Here is a 26,663-nt window from a genome sequence, read left to right on the forward strand (position 1 = left end):
ATCAACAAATCAAATGGGGAGCTGTTAGGTGAGGTGAGGGTGACTGTGAGAATAGGGCTCTAAAACAGCAACTCTCGAAGAGCCATGCCTGTCATCATAGAATAACTCACATGTGCTTGTTTGGATAGCTTGTATTCTTCCTTTGTAGACCCAGTGCTCTTGAATGTGGGCCAGGTCCACAGCGTCTTTGATAAACCTCCTGGAAAGTACGCCCGATGTTGCTTTCGCATGTTGGAGGTTTATCAGTAGCACCCCAGTGTTCCGCATTTTTATGGATTTTGGCTATTAGAGTCAATAGGATCACAAACTATAGTTTGTGGTATTACTTAATCTTTATTAGTAATGGAACTTCCAGCGTTCATCATTGTTCATAAATATTCAGTTCAGTTCAGTTCAGTTATTATAAAACCGAAAATGTATCTTGTTACATTTTAAGGAATCATGTTTGCGGTAAATGCTAAATTTGTTATTTAGTATTATACATAACAAAAATTTATACAGACAAAATATAACGTGTGAGAGCTTTAACAAACAGCAGGATAAAATGGACTGAGTGGACATTACTTACTTACTTACTTAGGTGGCTTGCCGTCCTAAGACAAAGCCTGTTGAACAAAATTTCTCCATGTAACTCGGTTGAGGGCTACCGCTCTCCAATTCCTCGGACACCGAGTACTCTCCGCCAGATCTCGCTCCACCTGGTCTAACCATCTTGCTCGCTGCGCTCCTGGTCGTCTTGTTCCTACCGGATTTGAGGCGAACACCATCTTTGCAGGGTAGTTGTACGGCATTCTTGCAACATGCCCTGCCCATCGCATCCGTCCAGCTTTAGCCACCTTCTGGATACTGGGTTCGCCATAGAGCTGTGCGAGTTCATGGTTCATCCTCCGCCTCCATACTCCGTTCTCCTGTACGCCGCCGAAGATCGTTCTTAGCACTCGTCATTCGAAAACTCCGAGCACTCGCAGGTCCTCCTCGAGCATTGTCCATGTTTCATGCCCGTAGAGAACAACCGGTCTAATAAGCGTCTTGTACAGGGTGCACTTTGTACGGGGACTTAGTCTGCTCGACCGCAATTGCTTGTGGAGCCCATAGTAAGCACGACTTCCGCTGCTAATACGCCTCCGAATCTCACGGCTGGTATCATTGTCCGCCGTTACCAGTGAGCCAAGGTAGACAAATTCATCGACTACCTCAAACTCATCGCCGTCGATCAATATACTACTGCCCAAGCGGTGTCGTTCGTCCTCGGTTCCGCTGGCCAGCATGTACTTTGTTTTAGACGTATTTACCTTTAACCCAATCTTTTCTGCTTCGCGCTTTAGTCTGGTGTACTGTTCAGCCACCGCCACAGATGTTCTGCCGATAATATCCATGTCATCGGCAAAGCAGACGAATTGACTAGATTTGTTGAATATCGTGCCCCGCGTGTTGATATCCGCTCGGTTCATAACACCTTGTAGCGCTATGTTGAACAGCAGGCATGAAAGACCATCACCTTGACGAAGCCCTCTGTGTGATTCGAATGAACTTGACAATCCACCCGAAATCCGAACACAGCACTGCGTACCATCCATCGTAGATTTAATCAGTTTGATGAGCTTCCTGGGGAAGCTGTTCTCGTCCATGATTTTCCATAGCTCTTTCCGGTCGATGGTATCATATGCGGCTTTGAAGTCAACGAATAAATGATGCGTGGAAACTCTGTATTCACGGCCCTTTTGGAGGATTTGCCGCAGTGTAAATATTTGATCCGTTGTAGACCGACCTTCGACGAAGCCGGCTTGATAAGTTCCCACAAATCTATTCGCAATTGGTGATAGACGGCGGAAAATGATTTGGGACAGCACTTTATAAGCGGCATTGAGAACGGTGATCGCTCGATAGTTCTCACAGTCCAACTTGTCGCCCTTTTTGTAGATCGGGCAGATAACCCCATCTTTCCACTCCTCCGGTAGCTGTTCCGTATCCCAAATTCTAACAATTAGTCGGTGTAGACAAACGGCCAGCTTTTCTGGTCCCATTTTAATAAGCTCCGCTCCGATGCCATCTTTTCCAGCTGACTTGTTGTTCTTTAGCTGCATGATGGCCTCCTTAACTTCGCCTATCGTTGGGGCTGGCACCTCTTCCCCGTTTGCTGCATCGTCGAAGTCGCTTTCCCCGCCGCCATGGTTTTCCGCCTGAGCGCCATTCAGGTGTTCGTCGAAGTGCTGCTTCCACCTATCCGTCACCTCATGATCGTCCGTCAGAATACTGCCAGTTTTATCCCGACACATTTCGGCTCGCGGCACAAAGCCTTTGCGGGATCCGTTCAGTTTCTGGTAGAACTTCCGCGTTTCCTGAGAACGATGCAGCCGCTCCAACTCCGCATATTCCTGCTCTTCCAGGTTGCGCTTTTTCTCCCGAAAGATTTGGTTTCGCTGCATCTTCTTCTGTTTGTGTCTTTCCACGTTCTGACGTGTGGCACTGCGTATCTTGGCCGCCCGCGCAGCGTTCTCCTCATCCATCACCCTCCTAATTCATCGTCAAACCAATCGTTCCGCTGATTCCGGGCCACATGCCCGATGGAGCTCTCCGCTACACTGCTGATGGCTGTTTTGATAGTGTTCCAACAGTCCTCGAGAGGGGCTTCGTCCAGCTCGTCCTCTTCCGGCAGTGCAGCTTCGAGTGAATGCGCGTAGTTTGCGGCGACGTCTGGCTGCTTCAGCCGCGCGAGATCTAACCGAGGCTGGCGTCGGTACCGAATGTTGTTCACAACGGAGAGTCTTGGGCGCATCTTAACCATCACTAGGTAGTGGTCCGAGTCAACGTTAGCGCTTCGATAGGATCTGACGTCGATAATGTCTGAGAAGTGCCGACTGTCGATCAAAACGTGGTCGATCTGTGATTCTGTCTGATTTGGTGACCTCCAGGTGTACTTATGGTGGATTCTGTGCTGGAAAAAGGTACTACGTACGGCCATATTCTTGGAGGCGGCAAAGTCGATAAGTCTTAGGCCCATTTCATTGGTTCGCTGGTGTGCACTGAACCTTCCAATCACCGGTTTGTATTCCTCCTCCTGGCCGACCTGAGCATTGAAATCCCCGATGACGATCTTGATATCATGTTTTGGGCAGCGGTCGTATTCACTCTCCAACTGCGCGTAGAATTCATCCTTGTCGTCATCGGTACTTCTGAGGTGAGGGCTGTGCACGTTGATGATGCTTATGTTGAAGAATCGGCCCTTGATTCTCAACCTGCACATTCGAGGATTGATTGGCCACCACCCAATCACCCGTTTCCGCATCTCGCCCATCACTATGAAAGCTGTACCCAGCTCGTGTGTGTTGCCGCAGCTCTGGTAGATGGTATGTCCATCTCTGAACGTACGTACCGTTGAGCTCTTCCAGCACACCTCCTGCAGCGCTACGACGTCGAACTTGCGGCTCTTCAATACGTCGGAGAGCACTCGAGTGCTCCCTTGGAAGTTGAGAGATCGGCAGTTCCACGTCCCGAGTTTCCAATCCATAGTCCTTTTTCGTCGCGCGGGTCTATTCCGATTGTTCCAGTAAGAATATATTTGTTCTTCGTTCCATGCTTTAATATTTTTCGTGGTGACGGCTTGCAAAGCCTGCTACACCAACCCCCTGTTTCGCCGGAGGGCCAACGAAGCTCGAAAGAGCCCTCCTTTCCTGTCAGCATACGACCTTGGCTTCCACCGGGGTTGGTTACCCGATCTCCACCAAAGTTGCTCGTATCCCGGCTGGTACCACGAGGCGGTAGGAATAGGAGTTGCTGAATAAGAGGCTATGAACCACTGTAGGGTCTATTTTATGCCTACACGTGCACAAGGCACCGACGGTACGCATTATTCAGCCGTTTACAAGCCGAGTGGACATTAGATTGATTGAAAAAATATGTTTTTAGCTGCTCTTCCGAGAGAAAGGTGCAGTAACAATTCACGAAAATTACCGGTTTAAATTTTTTAACTTTTCCTATTGCTAAAAAAAGTTGTAAAGGCACTCCGCTAAAATCAAAGCATCTCCAGTGTTCACATGCAAATAACTTTACTTGGAGCAGTCCGCAATTCAAACATTTATACAGAAGGTATGCTTCTTTGATTGCTAAATTTGTAAATTGCAGAGTGATAAATAATACACTCAGTGAAGTGAATTTCATGATGAATTTCGGAAACGTAATACATTTAAAAAAAAGTTTTATAACTTGGTTGTATGTATAGTAAAATAATTTAACTTTAACTGGTTATAAATTCATTGGAATTTGCGCCAATATCAAATGTCCATCAAACAAAGCTAACAGCTCGGTTTCGTTATCTATTGGGAGATGATTCCTTGCTGTTTCCTCTGCTGCTACCGGTTGCTAGTCGAATCCTCTTATTTTCTCGTTTAATGGCCTTTTGTTCCATTTCTTCGTAATGACTAATAAACATTGCCTTTAACGCTGGATAAAACATGCATAACACGGGCAGATCAGCCAATGTTACTTCCATGTTATCAAATGCAATTCCTATATTATTCCCCAATTCAGACTCAATACGCGGAATTTTCGCGTACCGTTGACTGAAGTGCGTCAACAGGGTATATTTCGCGTTCATTTTTTTACCCTGCTCAAGCGCTTGTGATAACGTGCTGTGCATTTTCACCCGCGCCTCCGCCTCTAACTCATCCTCCATAGTGGCTTCATGGATTAGAACTGTAGAGTTTTGTCCCAGCGTGACCAAATCCTGGCAGGGCATCGTATCACCGCTATACGTAATTTTAACTTCCTCACCGGCATCACCTTTGACACTCGCCACTGTTCGCAATGCAACGCCAAATGAATGCGGACAATGACGCACGCGGCATGTTGCGATTTCTCGAAGGCCTAACTCCAGAACACGTTCGTCGCTTAGTGGTCGCTCGATCTGAATGAAACATTTCAATTAAATTATGTTATTAAATTTTCAACCATTACCCACCAGGTCAGCATTTTTTACAAGGGTGTACTCCTCACTCAAAGATTCAAACCGGCAATCGTAAAGCCTCAACCAGTACGACATTTGTTCTGGTGCGAAAAGAAGCAATTTATCACAGCTTGTGCCTAGTAGTTTGCGTCTCATTTGAAGCAATCCGAATAAACCTGATGAATAAACATATGTAGATAGCACCACACAGTTACACGACTAAAATACACCAAACACTACCTAGATGATGATCGGCATGCAGATGGGAAATATAAACCGCTTTTATGGTGCCGAATATGCGTTCCGCTTGATTACGACCGAAGAACCTGACAATCTGTCCAGCCGTTCCTTCGCCACAGTCGAGTAAAATTGAAGTATTTGGACTGGTATGTATCAGAATTGCACTGACATTTCGCGTTTTATTAGGAATAGACGAACCTGTTCCTAGAAACACTATTCGCGGAAATGCTTCAGAGCGAGCCGTATGGTTACGGCTAGTGTTTAGAGCGGAAATTTTACTGTGAACGTCACTCAAGCTTGTTTTAAAATCCGGCAAAACATCGAGCTCCTGTAGATATTCGGTTGGATTAATAGCAGCTTCTAGAGTTCTAAAAATAACACTCATATTTAATTAGCCGGTACCTAATTCGAAACGGAGAAAACATGTTTACCGTTCAATACCCTTTCTGGGCCTAACATGCAAATAACTCAGGGAACACGATCTAACGAGCTCACTGCTTTCTTTGGGTGGTTCTTCGTAGTTGTTATTATCTTCCCTGGAAATAAATGGATTATGTGAAAATAGTAAAATCATATAATGTTAACACATTCAATTACTTTAGCAAGGGGAATATTTGTTGATCCAGTTGATTTAAATGGTGTTGAATTCGATGAGACGCTACGTAACCAGAAAAACTACAAAAAAAGTCTCTAGATTTCCTCTTCTTTTTTTTTACCCACCTAATTACCTATTAATTGCATTCAATGCAATGTGTTTCGTACTAGCTGAAAACCTATCCATAAACCGCTTGTATCTCGGAGTTTGCATCAATTCCAAAGCAGTAAAGTGTACAACGTACATGGCTTGGTCCATATCACTGGCGGCTGCATTTTGGTAAGGCGCAAATGCATCGTTTTTCTCTTCCAGATCTTTAAGATATGCTTCACTGGGAAGATCAATAAAAATGAACACTGGCCCTGGGTCGTCCGGACCTCGGACATCACTTGATTTGACTACAGTTCCATCGGGTAGCGTTACATCGTGGCCATTTTTCAAACGACCTAGCAATGGTCCCGGTGTTATTCCCTTGTCAACGCACTTTTCTAGTGATAATTGTCCAAATCGCAGTTTCAATTTGCATATGTACGCCATAACGGACGTTTCCTTACGTTTAGTCCAGTCCTGAAAGTGCCCGGTTGTCGACAGTTTTGTCGCAGGCTCGGTTTTACTACGTTTTTCATATGCGTAATAATCCGTATCATCAATCGGAGTATCTACCAATTTGTCGTCTTCCTTAGAATCGTTTGTCGAGTTCGATTCACTGAAATAATTAAATTTAAAAATACATAGTAATTTACTGCTAATATTTAGGTACGACTGTTATGAACTACAAGCAAAAAAATCTTTATACTTTTTCTGAAAAACAGCTTTAACTAAACGGAAATAATGTAAAACAGCTTACGATAGTTACCTGTTTATCTCGACATATTTAAGGGTCATAACATGATCCTCAAATATATTTTTTTCGTCACAAACCGGTGCATCCACTTTCATGTCCTTTAATACCACAAATCGTCTCATTGCTTTGAATAATTCTCCTAGGCCTGGGGGTCCATGCAGCGTGACACTCGGAACTCCCACATCCTGCATGGTTAGGCAAATTCCTGGCAATCCACCGATCCGTTCCCAGCACGTTCGGGTAATGAATATGTTTTCTAAGCATGATAGCTTAGTTTTATGCTCATAAGCCAATCGCTGTGTGCCTTCTCCGCAATTGAATAGGTATCGCGTTTGGTCGCTGAAAAGATATATTGATGCTGGGGCCCCGAAAGCTCCTGATCCAACTATTTGCAGATTTACTATCCCAGGCGACGTCTTAATCACTTTCTGCTTTAATTTAAGACGTTGTTTTTGTGCTTCTGCAATGTGCTTTGGATCTAGCGGCATTTCAGAGAGTAGTCGATGCAGTTTTGATTGAGTAGAATACCGCAATATAGAACACAATTCAGTCAAGTTTTGCTTCAGTGTTAATTTATGCATGGGTTTATGGATATAATTTCAACAATCTGTTCCCAAATTAAACCACACTGACTTCAAGAACTAAACGAATAATGTGGTGTTGATTCCGGCGAGCAGATTCTCTGCAGAAACGTTGACAATTTTGGTTCATGAATGTGAATGTCAAAATATGTTTACAATTTAAAAAAAGGTTGCCAGTTTCTAAACCATCCTTGAGGCATTGACAAATTACGTAACACAAAAGTGGGGCATACATTTCTAGATAGAATTAACAAAAGGGCGAATGTCGCAAATGTAAACAAAACGGGTGAGGGTTACTTTTTGCTGGACCAGCATAGGAAAAGCAACCCTCACTCGGTTTGTTTACGCTTGCGACATTCGCCCTTTTGTTAATTCTATCTTCATTTATGTATCGTGTTACGCCCAGTCAACCCCACACCACTGTGAAAAATGTCATTTCATTCATTTTTCGCGTAACCAACATCTCATCTAGCTCACAATAGAGCTTTCTGACAGCTCAAGCACCCACACTAGCGAACCCGAAATACGTGTGTATATACATGATGTTTACCTCATTTTGGGGAACAGCTGATGCTGGAGAAACAAACCGAAAAATAGCGACTACTACTGTGTTACCTGACTCACTGCGAATATGCCTTGTGTTCGCGGGATCGTGTTGGTTCGAAAGGTTTCGAAAAATATCGCCATTGTATCGAAAATATCGTTAATTTTGATCACTAAAAATAACGTATACTTAGGGTAACCAACGTATTTTGGACCCCCTCAGCAGGTGTACATAATTTGGACACTGTCGTATCCCGTCATTAAATCAATCAATTTTACCGCAAACCAACACACGCGATCATTTCAAGTTTCGCCAAAAGACTGATCTTAATTTTATTGCTCGCATTCACAATTCTCGGTTAACGCTCCGATATGCGATCGTATGCGAGCCGAAACAGCTTCTCCCTCTCACTCTAGTGTACGGACGCCAGACGTAGCAGAAACGAACCGACACTGTCTATCAGCAGCGTATATACGCTGCACTCTCCCGCCAAAAACTCGGGTTCGGCAAGCTTGTATATAACTCGCCTTTGTTTCGTGATACTTCTCAACAAAGACAAAGTTTATGCCAATGCCAGGCTATTGAAACGCATACCCAGTTTTTCAGTATGTCTTTCTTTCAGCATTCTTTCCATGTCTGAGAAAGCTTACAGGATTTACGTCTCTTTTGCGATTGTCTCTTTTTTCATAATATAACACATATCTCCTACAATATCCTACACCTCTACTCTTCGTTTTATATCTTTCGAATACCTTCTGATTTATTTCGCTTATTTTTTTTTTGTTATTTATACAGTACTGTTTCATTTAAAACGCCAAAATGCTAAAACGACAAAACACCAAAGTGCGCTTTTTAAATTTATCGTTAACTGTGTCATTCCATTATCAAAAATTGATGCTCTTAATAGATAGTCTTAAAGTGAGGTTAAAATAATCGGTCTTTCAAACATGCTTATCTTTTAATAAATTTACGTGATTTGTCATGTTATTTAATTTTATAATACTTTCAGACCATTCGGAGTCCAATTGCTCCTTATCGGCTCTTTATTAAAAAATCTCAGTGTCCAATCGGATTGTAACTACATCTAGGAGTCTTATCGCTCCTTTCAACTCATTCGGAGTCCAATTGCTCCGTATCGACTTTTAATTCACCAATCTCAGTGTCCAATTGCACTGTTACTACATCTAGGAGTCCTATCGCTCCTTTCAACTCATTCGGAATCCAATTGCTCCGTATCGACTCTTAATTCAACAATCTCACAGTGTTCAATTGCACTGTTACTACATCTAGGAGTCCTATCGCTCCTTTCAACTCATTCGGAGTCCAATTGCTCCGTATCGACTTTTAATTCACCAATCTCAGTGTCCAATTGCACTGTTACTACATCTAGGAGTCCTATCGCTCCTTTCAACTCATTCGGAGTCCAATTGCTCCGTATCGACTCTTAATTCAACAATCTCACAGTGTCCAATTGCGCTGTTACTACATCTAGGAGTCCTATCGCTCCTTTCAACTCATTTGGAGTCCAATTGCTCCGTATCGACTCTTAATTCAACAATCTCACAGTATCCAATTGCACTGTTATTACATCTAGGAGTCCTATCGCTCCTTTCAACTCATTCGGAATCCAATTGCTCCGTATCGATTCTTAATTCAACAATCTCACAGTGTCCAATTGCACTGTTACTACATCTAGGAGTCCTATCGCTCCTTTCAACTCATTCGGAGTCCAATTGCTCCGTATCGATTCTTAATTCAACAATCTCACAGTGTCCAATTGCACTGTTACTACATCTAGGAGTCCTATCGCTCCTTTCAACTCATTCGGAGTCCAATTGCTCCGTATCGATTCTTAATTCAACAATCTCACAGTGTCCAATTGCACTGTTACTACATCTAGGAGTCCTATCGCTCCTTTCAACTCATTCGGAGTCCAATTGCTCCGTATCGACTCTTAATTCAACAATCTCACAGTGTCCAATTGCGCTGTTACTACATCTAGGAGTCCTATCGCTCCTTTCAATTCATTCGGAGTCCAATTGCTCCGTATCGACTCTTAATTCAACAATCTCACAGTGTCCAATTGCACTGTTACTACATCTAGGAGTCCTATCGCTCCTTTCAACTCATTCGGAATCCAATTGCTCCGTATCGACTCTTAATTCAACAATCTCACAGTGTCCAATTGCACTGTTACTACATCTAGGAGTCCTATCGCTCCTTTCAACTCATTCGGAGTCCAATTGCTCCGTATCGACTTTTAATTCACCAATCTCAGTGTCCAATTGCACTGTTACTACATCTAGGAGTCCTATCGCTCCTTTCAACTCATTCGGAGTCCAATTGCTCCGTATCGACTCTTAATTCAACAATCTCACAGTGTCCAATTGCACTGTTACTACATCTAGGAGTCCTATCGCTCCTTTCAACTCATTCGGAATCCAATTGCTCCGTATCGACTCTTAATTCAACAATCTCACAGTGTCCAATTGCACTGTTACTACATCTAGGAGTCCTATCGCTCCTTTCAACTCATTCGGAGTCCAATTGCTCCGTATCGACTTTTAATTCACCAATCTCAGTGTCCAATTGCACTGTTACTACATCTAGGAGTCCTATCGCTCCTTTCAACTCATTCGGAGTCCAATTGCTCCGTATCGACTCTTAATTCAACAATCTCACAGTGTCCAATTGCGCTGTTACTACATCTAGGAGTCCTATCGCTCCTTTCAACTCATTTGGAGTCCAATTGCTCCGTATCGACTCTTAATTCAACAATCTCACAGTATCCAATTGCACTGTTATTACATCTAGGAGTCCTATCGCTCCTTTCAACTCATTCGGAATCCAATTGCTCCGTATCGATTCTTAATTCAACAATCTCACAGTGTCCAATTGCACTGTTACTACATCTAGGAGTCCTATCGCTCCTTTCAACTCATTCGGAGTCTAATTGCTCCGTATCGACTCTTAATTCAACAATCTCAGTGTCCAATTGCGCTGTTACTACATCTAGGAGTCCTATCGCTCCTTTCAACTCATTCGGAGTCCAATTGCTCCGTATCGACTCTTAATTCAACAATCTCACAGTGTCCAATTGCGCTGTTACTACATCTAGGAGTCCTATCGCTCCTTTCAATTCATTCGGAGTCCAATTGCTCCGTATCGACTCTTAATTCAACAATCTCACAGTGTCCAATTGCACTGTTACTACATCTAGGAGTCCTATCGCTCCTTTCAACTCATTCGGAGTCCAATTGCTCCGTATCGATTCTTAATTCAACAATCTCACAGTGTCCAATTGCACTGTTACTACATCTAGGAGTCCTATCGCTCCTTTCAACTCATTCGGAGTCTAATTGCTCCGTATCGACTCTTAATTCAACAATCTCAGTGTCCAATTGCGCTGTTACTACATCTAGGAGTCCTATCGCTCCTTTCAACTCATTCGGAGTCCAATTGCTCCGTATCGACTCTTAATTCAACAATCTCACAGTGTCCAATTGCACTGTTACTACATCTAGGAGTCCTATCGCTCCTTTCAACTCATTCGGAATCCAATTGCTCCGTATCGACTCTTAATTCAACAATCTCACAGTGTCCAATTGCACTGTTACTACATCTAGGAGTCCTATCGCTCCTTTCAACTCATTCGGAGTCCAATTGCTCCGTATCGACTTTTAATTCACCAATCTCAGTGTCCAATTGCACTGTTACTACATCTAGGAGTCCTATCGCTCCTTTCAACTCATTCGGAGTCCAATTGCTCCGTATCGACTCTTAATTCAACAATCTCACAGTGTCCAATTGCACTGTTACTACATCTAGGAGTCCTATCGCTCCTTTCAACTCATTCGGAATCCAATTGCTCCGTATCGACTCTTAATTCAACAATCTCACAGTGTCCAATTGCACTGTTACTACATCTAGGAGTCCTATCGCTCCTTTCAACTCATTCGGAGTCCAATTGCTCCGTATCGACTTTTAATTCACCAATCTCAGTGTCCAATTGCACTGTTACTACATCTAGGAGTCCTATCGCTCCTTTCAACTCATTCGGAGTCCAATTGCTCCGTATCGACTCTTAATTCAACAATCTCACAGTGTCCAATTGCACTGTTACTACATCTAGGAGTCCTATCGCTCCTTTCAACTCATTCGGAATCCAATTGCTCCGTATCGACTCTTAATTCAACAATCTCACAGTGTCCAATTGCACTGTTACTACATCTAGGAGTCCTATCGCTCCTTTCAACTCATTCGGAGTCCAATTGCTCCGTATCGACTTTTAATTCACCAATCTCAGTGTCCAATTGCACTGTTACTACATCTAGGAGTCCTATCGCTCCTTTCAACTCATTCGGAGTCCAATTGCTCCGTATCGACTCTTAATTCAACAATCTCACAGTGTCCAATTGCGCTGTTACTACATCTAGGAGTCCTATCGCTCCTTTCAACTCATTTGGAGTCCAATTGCTCCGTATCGACTCTTAATTCAACAATCTCACAGTATCCAATTGCACTGTTATTACATCTAGGAGTCCTATCGCTCCTTTCAACTCATTCGGAATCCAATTGCTCCGTATCGATTCTTAATTCAACAATCTCACAGTGTCCAATTGCACTGTTACTACATCTAGGAGTCCTATCGCTCCTTTCAACTCATTCGGAGTCCAATTGCTCCGTATCGATTCTTAATTCAACAATCTCACAGTGTCCAATTGCACTGTTACTACATCTAGGAGTCCTATCGCTCCTTTCAACTCATTCGGAGTCCAATTGCTCCGTATCGACTCTTAATTCAACAATCTCACAGTGTCCAATTGCGCTGTTACTACATCTAGGAGTCCTATCGCTCCTTTCAACTCATTCGGAATCCAATTGCTCCGTATCGACTCTTAATTCAACAATCTCACAGTGTCCAATTGCACTGTTACTACATCTAGGAGTCCTATCGCTCCTTTCAACTCATTCGGAGTCCAATTGCTCCGTATCGACTTTTAATTCACCAATCTCAGTGTCCAATTGCACTGTTACTACATCTAGGAGTCCTATCGCTCCTTTCAACTCATTCGGAGTCCAATTGCTCCGTATCGACTCTTAATTCAACAATCTCGCAGTGTCCAATTGCGCTGTTACTACATCTAGGAGTCCTATCGCTCCTTTCAACTCATTCGGAGTCCAATTGCTCCGTATCGACTCTTAATTCAACAATCTCGCAGTGTCCAATTGCGCTGTTACTACATCTAGGAGTCCTATCGCTCCTTTCAACTCATTCGGAGTCCAATTGCTCCGTATCGACTCTTAATTCAACAATCTCACAGTGTCCAATTGCACTGTTATTACATCTAGGAGTCCTATCGCTCCTTTCAACTCATTCGGAATCCAATTGCTCCGTATCGATTCTTAATTCAACAATCTCACAGTGTCCAATTGCACTGTTACTACATCTAGGAGTCCTATCGCTCCTTTCAACTCATTCGGAATCCAATTGCTCCGTATCGACTCTTAATTCAACAATCTCACAGTGTCCAATTGCACTGTTATTACATCTAGGAGTCCTATCGCTCCTTTCAACTCATTCAACGTTCACTCCGTATCGGCTTGTAATACAAGTCATTGTATTCAATTGCACTGCTACAACTAGAAAACATCATTATCAACAGAATTTATATGAGAAACTACTAAGCAATTTATTTTAGGATTTTTCGTACCTTTCATTTTGTCAAATCGATACTAGTAAAATAAATATCCGAATCAAACTTTGCACTGCTCCCTTTGTTCAAAATTTTACCTTCTTAAATCATTGTGCTGCACTGTTTCCGACCAGATTCATTTGCTCCTATTCTTCTCGTTTTACCAAATCTCCACCTATAACTCGCTGTATTTAAATTTACTTTTAGATAGTCATTTGCAAAAAAAAATAATGATACATTTCAATATCTCTCTGACGAATTCGTTGGCCTTATTTTAACAAGAAACTTTGTGAATGTGAGCTCAACAAGTCTGAAAGCAACAACAAACTTTACTATTTGAAGCGTTATAGCCAACGAAATAAATGATTTGAAGTTAATTTAGAAAAATCGTTCCTATTATTGCAATTGAATTTCCGTTCGGCAAAATATAATTCAATTCAATGTATTTATGTATTTAAATTCTTATTTCGGAGTCCAATCGCTCCATATCTATTTATAATTTAATGACCCACAGTATCCAATCGCACTGCTCAGTATTATCATCATTCATAAAAAAATCAGACTACTAAACAATATATTTTAACAAAGCTTTTCTTACCTTTTTCATTGTCAAAATACTTTATTAAAACGAATCTTTGCTTCATATTCCTCCATTTCCCAATCAAAATCAAGTCTATACATGCATTGCTCCTTTTGCTGAATAATTTACCTTTACTTACATTCCACTTCGGGTGCCATTTACCTTTATTTACATTCCACTCGTAATTTCGTTTTACCTAATCTATAACTCACTGTTGTTCGATAACTATGCAACGCAAGCGGTGAAAAGATGCACGCGAAAAATGCCGCAGCGAGCCACTCACTATCTATGCACTTTTTTTTGCATTTTCCCCCTTAATCATGTAGCAATATCAATTATGAAATCCACAAACTGCATTATTACTACATTATTAACATCCATGTCTCACCATAATGCTCTACACCACTACTCTCACTCATACCGCACACTTTCTTGCTTCATCAACCGCTATTCGCTCTTTTGTACCTATCACACCTTATTGGTAAAATAAAATCTTCTCATATCACAGTTGTTAATTTACATCAAGCATTTTCCCATCCAACACAAACAAAAGAACATTTTACTATTTTCATCCACTTATACTCATGAAGGTTCTGCTGTTCGATGGCCGAAAAATTAATCATCGACGGGAGCGTCTAAACTGCGCCATGTCGTATCCCGTCATTAAATCAATCAATTTTACCGCAAACCAACACACGCGATCATTTCAAGTTTCGCCAAAAGACTGATCTTAATTTTATTGCTCGCATTCACAATTCTCGGTTAACGCTCCGATATGCGATCGTATGCGAGCCGAAACAGCTTCTCCCTCTCACTCTAGTGTACGGACGCCAGACGTAGCAGAAACGAACCGACACTGTCTATCAGCAGCGTATATACGCTGCACTCTCCCGCCAAAAACTCGGGTTCGGCAAGCTTGTATATAACTCGCCTTTGTTTCGTGATACTTCTCAACAAAGACAAAGTTTATGCCAATGCCAGGCTATTGAAACGCATACCCAGTTTTTCAGTATGTCTTTCTTTCAGCATTCTTTCCATGTCTGAGAAAGCTTACAGGATTTACGTCTCTTTTGCGATTGTCTCTTTTTTCATAATATAACACATATCTCCTACAGACACTTACAGCAAAATCAAATGCAAGTGTCCAAATTATGTAAGTAAGTGGTAATGCTCCCGCTACGTGGCGCTCGCATCACTGACAGAATGGGCTTTCGTCAAATTTTCACTAAAGCATTTCGCAGTTGCTACAGCAACTAACGTATTATTTACCCAATCAATCAAACTTAAAATTAAGTAAACATTTATCAAAAATAATAATGATTGAATGATTCCGAGAATCTGTGTTTCCGTTTCAGAAACGAACGTACCAGATATATCCTCTATAGAGGAAGCGGAATTCCAGTTTCCGGTGATTCTGATTCACGTGCCATTGGCATACAGACCGAGAATAAGCCATGATTTAGCGGCCGACACCTCCGAGATCATTGAAACAATACCAAACACTGCACCATCGGCGGACGTCGATGAAGTGGTAGGTTTTCCAAAGCTCAAAGTTGAAACGTTACTGCTAGTCCCGCCGTTGTGGAGTCATGCTGCGTAAAACGATAGAATGGCACGATCCAATGTGGAAAAACTTTAAATCTAACACAAATTTGATATACTTATGAAAATAAAAGAAAAAATTGAAATGCTTCCATTTTTTCCATTTTCAACCACGTTCAATTTTTCCATTTTCAACCACGTTCAACAAATGATATAAACAAAATCGAGCAACAACCGTTGCTACAGTTACTGCCGTTAGAGTAGCCAGTATTTCGAATATATAGATAATGACAAGAATGTATAATAAATATGGCAACAAGGATATTGAACAACTGGTGCACCGTAAGAGAGATGTCGCTAGTGTCTTGTTCAAAAGTTTACACACCATTTGCATGATATTTTATATGAGCATACATGTCTGTTCTCTGTGCTGCTGGTATGCAATCGTATTGGTGGTTTGTTGGCATCGGGCATCGGGTGGTTTGTTGGCATGTTGACATCAATTTATTTACATTTAATAGCAGGCAGGCTTAGCAGGTTTTGAAATCTTTTTTTTTTATTTTGCACATGCGGATGGAGTATTTAAACCACAGAGAACAGACTAACAGGTAATCGACAAAAAGTGTGTAAAAGGTTTTTATGTAATCTACGAGTAATCCATCAATAGAGCACCACTCGAGCAGTAAGTGGCAAACTAAATCTTGATGTCGCTGCCATCGCTGCTATGTAACTCCAGCACAAAGAAATATTGATAAAGGTACATGGATATATTTTGATGCGTTTGGCAAACTATTTCTGGAGGGCGCCACCGACAGATTTTACACACAAAAAATCGATTACCTCCTTCGAGCCTGTTAATCTGTTCTCTGCACCCCATCGACATCTCTATATCGAGCTGCAGTAAACGTCAGCGACAGCATGTCCGGGGCTCAAAATTTGACAGCGGGCCCAAATCAGACTGCTCGCAGCTGAGAGAAACGCAGTGCTGACATGCTATCTCATTTTCGCACACACGAGATGTTGACGGCGAAAACATGGTTGTCTGCCGATGGGGTGGTTCTCTGTGTTTAAACTGGATTGGCATTTGTGAATAACCTCTTGATTACGAATGAGATGTGAGACGGCATGTTGCATTTCGCACAGCTAACTGGCACCTTTATCTCATTTGCTTTGCGTTGACGAGAGCTAACATCAGGCGGGCTCAGGAGTCGTGGGCCCCACCAGGGAGGATCTATCGGTAAGGAATTGTGAAACTCACATGCAGGGCTTGAAAAGGGATCGCAAGTTGAATGTGACTGCCGTGAATGCGAACTTTCCGCATTCAAACTCCCCTTTTTGAACGATCATTTGACTGTTTTTTTAATCCAGTCAATCTCCCGCTTGCGCTGCTGCCGTCTTACAATTCATGCGGCATCTCAGCAAAAGCAACCAGTCGATCTCCCGTTTTGCTTTGCGCTTTGAGAATATAAACTGCAAACTGACTGGAAGCATACGGTGACGTATTTTTTCGTTTCTCTTTGTCTCCAAATCGGCTGCTCACAGTAATAGTTTGTCACCCGGACGTCGGTCCGACGCAAGCAAAATATTCGTTTGTATTAGACGGAGTCCGACCGACTTCTTCCATGCACATGTAGTGGTTGTTTTTTTTGTAGTATTGAATCATACGATTGTGCGGTTGCTTTTCGTTAGCGTGGTGATTGCCAATCATTTGACTGTTTTGCAGTCATTCGCTGCTCCAAACGGTAAAGGCAACTTGATCGAAACAAAAATGTCAACAAATTTTAGAGCGCGGTCGTTCTGCTGCGTGCGATCGGCGTTTGACTGAGCATACTGCCAGTTGTGTTATGCATAGCGTTCGTATTCCACCTCTAAACGGACGGTGTGAACTTGAATGCGCGTTGGTGTGACTGCGGTAGAAAAAAAGGATCGGTCGAAGCCCTGCTCACATGTGAAGGGGCAGGCAGGTGACCATAATTTTCAATGCCGCTCTTGCTACTTTTTTTCTTGTTTCCCACACCCCCACCCATACCCATACACGTAACCCGTAACTTTTACAGCTGTTTGTATGCTTGATCGCTCTGCTGATGACTACGACACAGTAGCTTATTGCAATTTAGCTCACAAATGTCGGGTAATTAGTTTTTAAGTATTTATATACATATTTTTAAAATAGTTTATTTTTCTGATATTTTTGTTTATGTACAGTTACGCGTAACATTATCGCTCAAAGCCCCCTCCCCCACAAAATTGCGTAACAATTTCTAACAAAAATTCAACATACCCCCACCCCCTGTTGCGGTATGTAATATAAATATTTGAACGGCACCTGTGACGTTTTTGTCAAAAGTCGGCTTTTGTTTCTCAACTGGGTTGCCAGATGATTTTTGAAATGCTTATACATATCCAGAAAAAAAATTATTCCTGTCGTGTTTGTGATTGATGCAAAAAGTCGATTATCCAATATTTAAGCACGTGATCACTAATGTGCATGTCTTTTTAATTATTGAAAAGTCATTCCAAGTTCAAAATCGTTCCATTCTTGCACGCAGAAAAATAAATTGTAAATGCAAAAGAATTTTGTATAAATTCAACAAAAAATATTGTTGACTGAAGGCTAACCCAGATATTTTTTTGATTCTAACTGTTTGACCTTTTAGTTCAACAATAAGGTTTGTTATTGCGAATAATAGCTAGTTTCTATCAAAGAAAAAATTGTAGAATCAAAAATAAGTATTTTTGGGTTTATAAACGATCTAGTAGAAGCAAAAGGAGTACGAATTCAGTTTAAACAATATTTTGTTGATTCAAAAATATGATTCCAGTTGAACTCAACAACAGGTAATTGTTGTTTCAAACTGTCATCATTTTTCTGCGTGTGGCAATTCGAATGACTTCTAAATAGTCAAGGACACGTCTTTACTTCTGGCATCTCTGGTTTTCATATTCTTACCCCTGGCGGTAGCACAAAGCACACAGTAGTGCAGGTAGCAAAGGCGAAGCCATTTTAAATAATTCCTTCAATCTCTTCCTCTTCGCAGTGTCAGGTCAGCAGCACTATAGTAAGACCGCGTCGCCATTGGGTTTTATGCAGAAAAAGTGACTATCCAAGTTTTAACGGTTCGACAGTGTTTCATTGAGAATTAATAGAAGCCTGTGTGGCACAACGAAGCAAAAATTGATTCCACAATGAGTAGTTACGGCCGACCTCCGCCCAGAATCGATGGAATGATATCGCTCAAGGTAAGAAACGAAGCCGCCATGATGACCATACTGTTAAAAAATGGAGGTCAATAAAATTTTCAACTTTTAAGTGATTCGCATGTGTTTGATACAGACAAGATTGTATTTGATAGAATTTAGGAATTCAAGCGTCGTAGTATTAAGAACTTACATATTTGTTTAAATAGTGAAAGATTGTGATTTAGTTAAACGTGGCAACTATATGCCGGCATGACTGAAATATTTCGCTTTAGGGATACTCGAAACTAAATTGATTCTAGTAAAACATTGTGGCTTATTCAATAACATTGAATTTTATATCTTTCTAGGTCGATAACTTGACTTACCGTACAACCCCTGACGATTTGCGTCGTGTATTTGAACGTTGCGGGGAAGTTGGTGATATTTATATTCCACGAGATCGCCATACCCGTGAAAGTCGAGGTTTTGCTTTTGTCCGGTAAGCTTGCTTTGACTTCTATAAAAAATGAATACGATAGATTGCTCTCTACATTTGATACAGGTTTTACGATAAGCGCGATGCTCAAGATGCTTTGGATGCTATGGATGGACGAATGTTAGATGGCAGGGAGCTCCGTGTGCAAATGGCGCGTTACGGACGGCCTACTTCGCCTCAGCGCGGCAGTGGTGGCGGCGGCGGTGGAGGACGCCGGTACAATGGTCGCGAAAGAGGCCGCTCACGTGATCGTTACCGAAGACGTTCTCGGTCATTGGACCGCACACGCGGAGGTGGCGGGCGCCGGTCGTATTCGCGATCGAAATCTCGATCCCGAGACCGATCTCGCTCCGGCAGCAAGTCATCTCGCGGCAAGGAATCCAGATCCCGCAGCCCGCTAGACCGAGGATCCCACTACTAGATACAGCAGCCGCCTATTGGTCGTGAGTGTTTCAAGCTTTTGTTGTAATAGATTATCTCTAATCTTTTACATTCTCAACAGATTTACTGATTCAGCTAAAACCATCGTACATGTGTGCTTCGCGTACGCTATAATTAAACCCTCAACATGATTAATATAATATTCGGTAAACGGACAACACACTCCGGAACATGCTGCAAAAATATTGCCAGGTAAAAGATTTTTTCATTTTTTCCAGTACAAGCGTGCAACATATGTGTGTTTGGCATAACGACTATTTGGCGTAAATATTTGGAATAATCGATGTTAAATAGTGCTATTTAAATTCTATACTTAGATACTAGTGTTCTAATTTGCTTCCTCTTATGCCAAATAATACATATTGATGTATGGGTTTTCCCAAATCATTTGGGTATAAAGGGCGTAAATGCTTGGATTATAAGTAGTTAGTCGGTGTTGCCGGTCGTGTGATTTGATCTCAGAATTAACCGTTTAATCGCTGCTAATGCCGGTAGCGCAAAAGCAGACAATTTCTACATACTAGAATCCCATTCAATTTTTCTATCATTTCTCTACGAGGATCGATAATGTCAAAGTTTCCTATATCCCTTTGGGGTATATTTGAACCGGACTTTTCTTTGGTACATAAAGTTAATTCTTGTATATTGCCTCATATTTTTCACTCTGAAATTGAAACCACTCAAATAAATTAACTTCAAAACCAACTTCTCGTATTGAAAACAAGACGTATTTCCATTGCAAGGCGTTTAATATATTTTGCATATTTTTCACTGAGTGCCCCCGAGTGTTTTAGCCAATTCGTTCCCACTTCGTAGAATGGCAATTGTTTAGTGCTTATTTTATTCTCTACAACCACAGATACCTGCTGTACTGTACTCGGAGCAATCAAAATCCTAATATTTCAGTTTAGCGCCGATTTTATTTCCAAATTTGCACACGTATTGGAAACTTAAAATTTCTAAATTTCGCACGTCCCCAACTTAGAATAGGTACCGCTGTCGAACACCTGTTAAATTTAACTTAAACTATCTTTTCGCAACACCTCATTACTGCAAAGCAAAATTCAACAATCTAATATTCCAACTACAGGGCATATGCGGTTGTATGCTGCTGCTGCTCCTACTGCCGTTTGCCCGTAAGAAAGCGACTCAGCGAACTTACGCACACGCACACTGACTGAACGAGCGGGGAGAAAGAGATCTGTTCAAATCGCTGCTGTGTTGCAGAAAGCGTACGTCCCCGTCATTTCCTGTTCTGGTCGTCCTTCGTTACAAGAAACCAACGCGCGTAGATTTGGCAGAACCAATGCGAGGACTTTTTAAGCCCCGTTAGGCGTTTGCCGTCTTGAAACAGAAAAGAGAACAACCATATTTGCTGCCTTGCTGATCGCTGTATCGCTGGCTGGCTGGTATGTGGTACTGAAGGCCGATGAATGTCTCGCGCAGAAAGCAGATCGCCGTTTGTTCCGGAGGCAACCGCAGCTGTAGTAATTTTTCTGCAAGGTGTCACACAGTATACCGTCCAGATGGATTTTCTGGGAGCGGCCGGCTTTTGTTGCTGCTGCTGCTGTCAAGTTTTCTTTCTCTTTCTTTTCTTTTCCTTCTTTTTCTACAGTCTAGTGCTCAGTGTTCCAAGAATTTCGATTTTCATCTTTTGTTTAACTTAACTGGTCTGAAGCATTTTGCATGTCTGTACCGATGATGTTGCTGATAAACACGTAGCACGAGCGCAGAGAAAGAGGGGGAATTCCTAAAAGTATGATGCTGAGCCAGAACTTTCCCCGGGGTGTTGATTGAACTTAGGCTGAGAGGCAGAAAACGCGCTAAAGGAGTTGAAAAGATGCTGATACGTTGGGGATAACTTGTAGCGGAGGGCATCCGGAAATTTAAGGCCGATTAGCAGAGATTGCAGATAACTGTTTCCAGTTACGTCCTTGAGAATGTTCGAGACGACGTGACAATCATGCTCTAAGCTGTGCAGTGTATGGCCGAATTCATTGCTATTTCTAGGTTACAGATAAACTATTTGTTAAGCTGCTGCTTTTGCCGACCTGTTCCAAACATCGATAAGTTTTATATTTTCAGATAAGACCCAAAACTTTCAACCAACAACATTCAGCGAAACTTTATCCACATGAGAGATTGTGGAATCTGCAGAATTCGACGTTCCATCCGGGTGGTGTGGTAAGTTCACTGCATTTGTTTTAGGAATTCTTTGCCCCGTCAAATGCACCCACATTTCTACTACATTGAAGTAAATGATATTTTAAGCTAATAAATACAGACGAAAGAAATAATTGTATGAATGGACAACACAAGCAAAATAAACCGTAAGTGGGGATCTGCATCATAAAAGTTTTGACGAGCATTTTATTTCATCCGATCAATCCGAAACCATGATTTCAATAGTTGAAAAAGTTGCCATCTCCAGTTTGTCTAGAATACCCTGGATTGGTTAGAGGAGTGTGCGGTCCAATATTCATAAGCTTGACGCTGTTGGGTGATGGTTTTTCTTTCAGTCCGCCAATGTGAAGTGGGTGTTTAAGCGGGATTATCTTCTCTGGACTTAAATCACGAGTATTGCGCAACCGACGAAATGTAGTAAAGCCCAGTGTCTCCTCCTGCAGAACGATTTCGTTTTTTCCTTTGAACAATTCATCCGAGTGGTTGTACTGGGAGGCTAGATTGATATCTAGTGAGTCGCGGGGTATTGGGCTGCAAAATTTTAATTTTTAATGTCGTTTTACGACGAATTGAAGCGGTTTGGTAGGTGCACAGCACTTTGCCTGTTCTGTTAATTGATGACTATTGAGTTCTCACCCCTATTTTGTATTTCGAACGAGTCTTTATTTCGTTCGACTTGCTTTGAACGAAATGTTTTGTCCATTTGATTTTGCTGGCGGAAATTTCGTTGGAAATACCAAGTCGTTCGAAATATAGAATAGCGGTGTATATAAATCTAATGATTTCTTCTAACCTTACAATCGAAAACAAGCACATGTCTCACGGCGCGAAAAAATTTAAATTATTTAATTTTTATCATTATCTATTTTTTAGACCAATTAAAACTAAAGACCTATTTAAGCAATATCTATCATAGGGTCGAGTAAATTTTTAATAGGTACAAGTTCTAAGTTTAATGTTTGTTGCAAACGGTACAAGGTTGGCACATATAACAGCAGCCTACTCACTGGAAGCTTACCCCAAAGTGATAAAATTTGCAGCCCTGCGAGCAGAACTTAACGTCTGATGATAAAACACCCTTGCGTTTGGACTAATTCCATCAGACCACAGCAGACAGGGATCGGTGCATGCTGGTGCAGGCAGTTGCTTTAGGTAACACCCTTCACCGCCAATGTTAGGAATATGATTCTCGTTACGTTCACGTTTAATATCAGATACACTACATTGTTTCATTTTTAAAGTATGTTCTATTCATACAAAATAAATCACTATTTACAGGTCAATTTCTTTTGTTTCACGTTAGCAATTGCGAAAAATCTGAAGGATCAACCAAATCGCGTGACATCAAAGTCAATGCATGTTTGATCGATTTTTTACAGTCACCTAGTGCGCACATGCACACCAAAGTTGTATTTATACTGTAACATGGGATGAAACTGTGCCACCTGACCTGGGGCATCGCACCAAAACTCGTGCAATGGCAATTAGAAGTAATGAGTTCAACTTGATCATCTTTTTATCAAGTATTCAAATGTAAATATCAAAAGTTCCAAAAGTTGTCGATTGGGTATGCATACATGCACATGAAGCTCGGTACAAAGTCACCCCGTCTGAAGGTACCTAAATGTGGCCGGCATATTTCTACTCATCTATCGGTTTGTTTACTTCTTCTGTTTTTGATTGTTTTCTGATGGGAGATTCCAATCTTTCATTGGATTCCGACGACACTTGACGATGATTGGCGCTACCCTGACCTTTACGTCGCTTGTTTTGATTTTTAGTACTTTTAAACATTTTGTTGTCGTTGACCCTGAAAAACAGAAATGCATAAGTTTCAACTTTACCAATTACTAATTTAAATCAACTTACATCAGTGTAGCACGTGTACCAGGTCCCCAGTGCGCTGCTGGATTTTCTGGGAAACGGCTTAATGATTCCTTTCGACTGGGTGGATTTGCATCAGGATGAATATCGTTTAAATTGTATTCAACGGCAGATTCCTTTGCCAAAATAGTTGTCAGTGGGACGCCTTCTAGGAAACGCTCCTTTTTCACTGGATGCGTTCGAGCCCAGCACCGCAAGATATCCCATATAACTGCGACCGGGGCATCAGTTTTGATGGAAGTTTTACAGGCATGCGAATATGATACCCGATATCCGGCATGCAACAAAGCAGAGCGAAATTTCATCATAGAAACCACTTCTAATTTGAGTGTACCACAGAGACGATCCAGTGTGTAGTAGAGTGGAACATCATGAAGTTCCTCTCGTATTACGGATAATGTACCGTAAATTCTTCGGATTGTGGTAAGCTTTTTAAATGAATCCATTTCCACTGTTTTAAGCAGCTGATTAAGAAAGTCCACATCATATAATGGACCGGTCCAGATAGGACCTCCCATATGATGCTGATGGTTGCAATGGCTACAACGAGTGGAAACAAATGGACCAGTAGGGATTGAAAATTTAATTTGATTTGGGTTTTGCTCAGACGGATTAGGCTTGAGAATACCCAACGGTTGAAGAGTAAAAGACTCACAACCAGTGCACTGGAACACCATTGATTGTTTACTGCTGCTCTTCTTGCACTCATATTGGCTGGTGAAGATTCTTACGAATACTCGAATATAAAAATCGGCGGAAATGCTTAATAGAGGTACCATGTAGCGACCGTATCGGGTAGCAGTTGTTTCAATACACCTCAACAGTATACGCAGAGCCATTTCATGACATGCCTTTGTTTTGAGTGGCACTGAACCATACTTTACGTAACACGCCTCAGCTGAATTACCGGCTAGAACTGCCATATCGGTTGCAGTTATTAACAGTATACCACCATTCGCAATTGATTGGACTGCTCCATCCAAAAAACGCGTCGGATGACCGTATGGATCCAGATCAATGGCCGTAAACTGTTTATCTGGATGCGTCGATGTATACATCAAAGTCCTAAAATTAAAACCATATTTGATAAAGAATTATATCGGAGAACATCTAATATTACATTGCATCGTTGAAACTAGGAACTACAATGTGTTCTAGTTTGTTATGTTTTATATTCTGCTCTATAGATGCGACAGCTGATTTAGACAAGTCATTAGCTATGATTTCCTTTACTCCAGGAACTTCATTAGCATAGCGAATGCTTCGAAGTCCTGTAGCCGAAAGAGCTTCTAGAATTCGCAGTCCTTTCTGAAAAATTTAATTCCTATTAATATATATGAAAAAGGGCTCCAAATACTTAAAAGTACTTCGCATTTTTGACCGGTTACAAGTTCAGTTTCTTCAACAGGTGAATCAGCTTTCTTTCGGTTCTTTTGCAACGTTAACTTTTTCTCTTGTTGATATAAACTCGAGAATGTAGATAACACACAGATGCTTAAATCTCTGTTGAATTCCTGCACCGGATTGTAAAACACGTGTTCCGCAGTTAATATCTCGGCGCTGCCTTCGCGAATTGTTTTAATTTTTAATACACTATTATCATCCATCTTAAAGTGTTTTGCACTAATAAGTTTAATATATAACTTTAATCAACAATCAAAAAAATTAAATTAATACTATCACTGCTAAGACCGAATCGAACGAAAATAGTGCGATTACGACCAAAACAACGACAATCCAACTACCACGCGAACCGGCTCGACACTTGAAGACATAATTTGAGTTTTGACGTTCGTTGCTAAAAGTACACGCTCTTAAAAATTTAATGCAAAAGTAAGTAAAATTTAATCCACTTGAAGATAAAATGCGTAACAACTTATTGCGGAGTTTCCACCTAGTTAGAGTCCCACGCGAAAATTATTAGCGTGGTTATTTTCTGCGTTTACCACGCATGTTTGCAATATTTAACAATTTGAACTATTGCACCGGGCAGCAATTTAACGAGTCCTACGCAAATTCATTTTTTAATAATAATTATCCTGTACTTACTAAATACATTAAAAATATGCTTGTCAAACAAGGAGGGGTGCAATGGGCAGGCAATATCGAAAAACTGATAGCTCAAATCTAGGACAGGACATGACATGTGACTTCTTCTTTTTGTTTTTGTTTTGGTGATTCCCTTTCAAACTTTACTACGGCAAGCGAAAAGTCTTTCCAAGAATGCAGCTGCAGTTTATGATAGAAGTCACTTGTCCTAGTTGATCACTAATTACACAAAAATAGATCCAATCTGATCGAATAATACTTAATACTTAGCGCACGTTTGCGCTTCCCGTGTGAATTTTTGTTTCTACAGTTGCACGCATGAAATCAGCCAATCAGGAAGCTGGCTCTTTTTTGACAGCAAATTGGCTCTTTTGCGAAACAACGTGTAATGTCCTGTCCTGTGTAAACGAAGAAAATAATCACGCTAATAATTTTCGCGTGGAACTCTAAATAGGTGGAAACTCCGCAATATCAGTGCTGCAGTGCATCAATTGCTTTTGTCATCATTCATACAATGACAGTTCGGCATGGGATTTCGTAAAAGTGCGAACAGGCTTAAAAATCTTTTTCAGCTTCGTAGTCGCGAATAATATATCGACCAACATTTGAAAAGGGCGGATAAGCCAACTGTCAAACAGAACGAGTGAGAGTTATTTTTTGCTGGAGCAGCATAGGAAACCTTTCACTAGAGCTGCCATAAATACAGATATTTGTGCATGTATAAATTTGGGACCCGACCGTTTTTTCCGGAGTAATTTATATTCTCGATCAAATCTTTTAAATAACATAAATAGTTCATGGAGTACTTTAAATTTCAGGAACATCAGTAGAGCCAGAAATCACAGCAACTGAAATAATTGATGGG

At 41.3% G+C, this 26,663-nt stretch overlaps 4 protein-coding genes across 5 annotated transcripts; 1 reads left to right on the forward strand and 3 right to left on the reverse strand.

Annotated features, from left to right (window-relative positions):
• Positions 1-4,217: 4,217 nt before the first annotated feature.
• Positions 4,218-7,267, reverse strand: LOC128742293 (ribonuclease Z, mitochondrial). Its single transcript, XM_053838621.1, has 7 exons — positions 6,634-7,267; positions 5,911-6,483; positions 5,780-5,857; positions 5,614-5,718; positions 5,183-5,550; positions 4,958-5,118; positions 4,218-4,903 (listed from the first exon to the last, which is right to left on the reverse strand). Exons 1-7 carry the CDS (start codon positions 7,200-7,202, stop codon positions 4,310-4,312), a joined length of 2,448 nt encoding a protein of 815 aa, XP_053694596.1. The 5' UTR covers positions 7,203-7,267; the 3' UTR covers positions 4,218-4,309.
• Positions 7,268-18,581: 11,314 nt separating this feature from the next.
• Positions 18,582-22,030, forward strand: LOC128739179 (serine/arginine-rich splicing factor 2). 2 transcript variants are annotated; one of them, XM_053834609.1, is made up of 5 exons: positions 18,582-18,804; positions 19,113-19,243; positions 19,307-19,683; positions 19,743-19,873; positions 20,772-22,030. In XM_053834609.1, exons 1-3 carry the CDS (start codon positions 18,751-18,753, stop codon positions 19,659-19,661), a joined length of 540 nt encoding a protein of 179 aa, XP_053690584.1. In that variant the 5' UTR covers positions 18,582-18,750; the 3' UTR covers positions 19,662-19,683; positions 19,743-19,873; positions 20,772-22,030. The 2 variants fall into 2 exon arrangements, with proteins under 2 accessions (XP_053690584.1, XP_053690585.1); XM_053834610.1 differs by having other exon boundaries at positions 21,767-22,030.
• A 53-nt stretch (positions 22,031-22,083) lies between these two features.
• Positions 22,084-23,098, reverse strand: LOC128740780 (cilia- and flagella-associated protein 276). The gene is made up of 2 exons (XM_053836346.1): positions 22,884-23,098; positions 22,084-22,396 (listed from the first exon to the last, which is right to left on the reverse strand). The coding sequence occupies exons 1-2, from the start codon at positions 23,096-23,098 to the stop codon at positions 22,084-22,086; spliced, it is 528 nt and encodes a 175-aa protein (XP_053692321.1).
• Positions 23,099-23,172: 74 nt separating this feature from the next.
• On the reverse strand, positions 23,173-25,478 carry LOC128743100 (tRNA (guanine(26)-N(2))-dimethyltransferase). The gene is made up of 4 exons (XM_053839622.1): positions 25,117-25,478; positions 24,870-25,057; positions 23,735-24,814; positions 23,173-23,675 (listed from the first exon to the last, which is right to left on the reverse strand). Exons 1-4 carry the CDS (start codon positions 25,354-25,356, stop codon positions 23,507-23,509), a joined length of 1,677 nt encoding a protein of 558 aa, XP_053695597.1. The 5' UTR covers positions 25,357-25,478; the 3' UTR covers positions 23,173-23,506.
• Between the last annotated feature and the right edge of the window lie 1,185 nt (positions 25,479-26,663).

Source organism: Sabethes cyaneus, chromosome 3 (assembly GCF_943734655.1).
Source record: "Sabethes cyaneus chromosome 3, idSabCyanKW18_F2, whole genome shotgun sequence".
In the NCBI taxonomy this organism is placed as follows: domain Eukaryota; kingdom Metazoa; phylum Arthropoda; class Insecta; order Diptera; family Culicidae; genus Sabethes; species Sabethes cyaneus.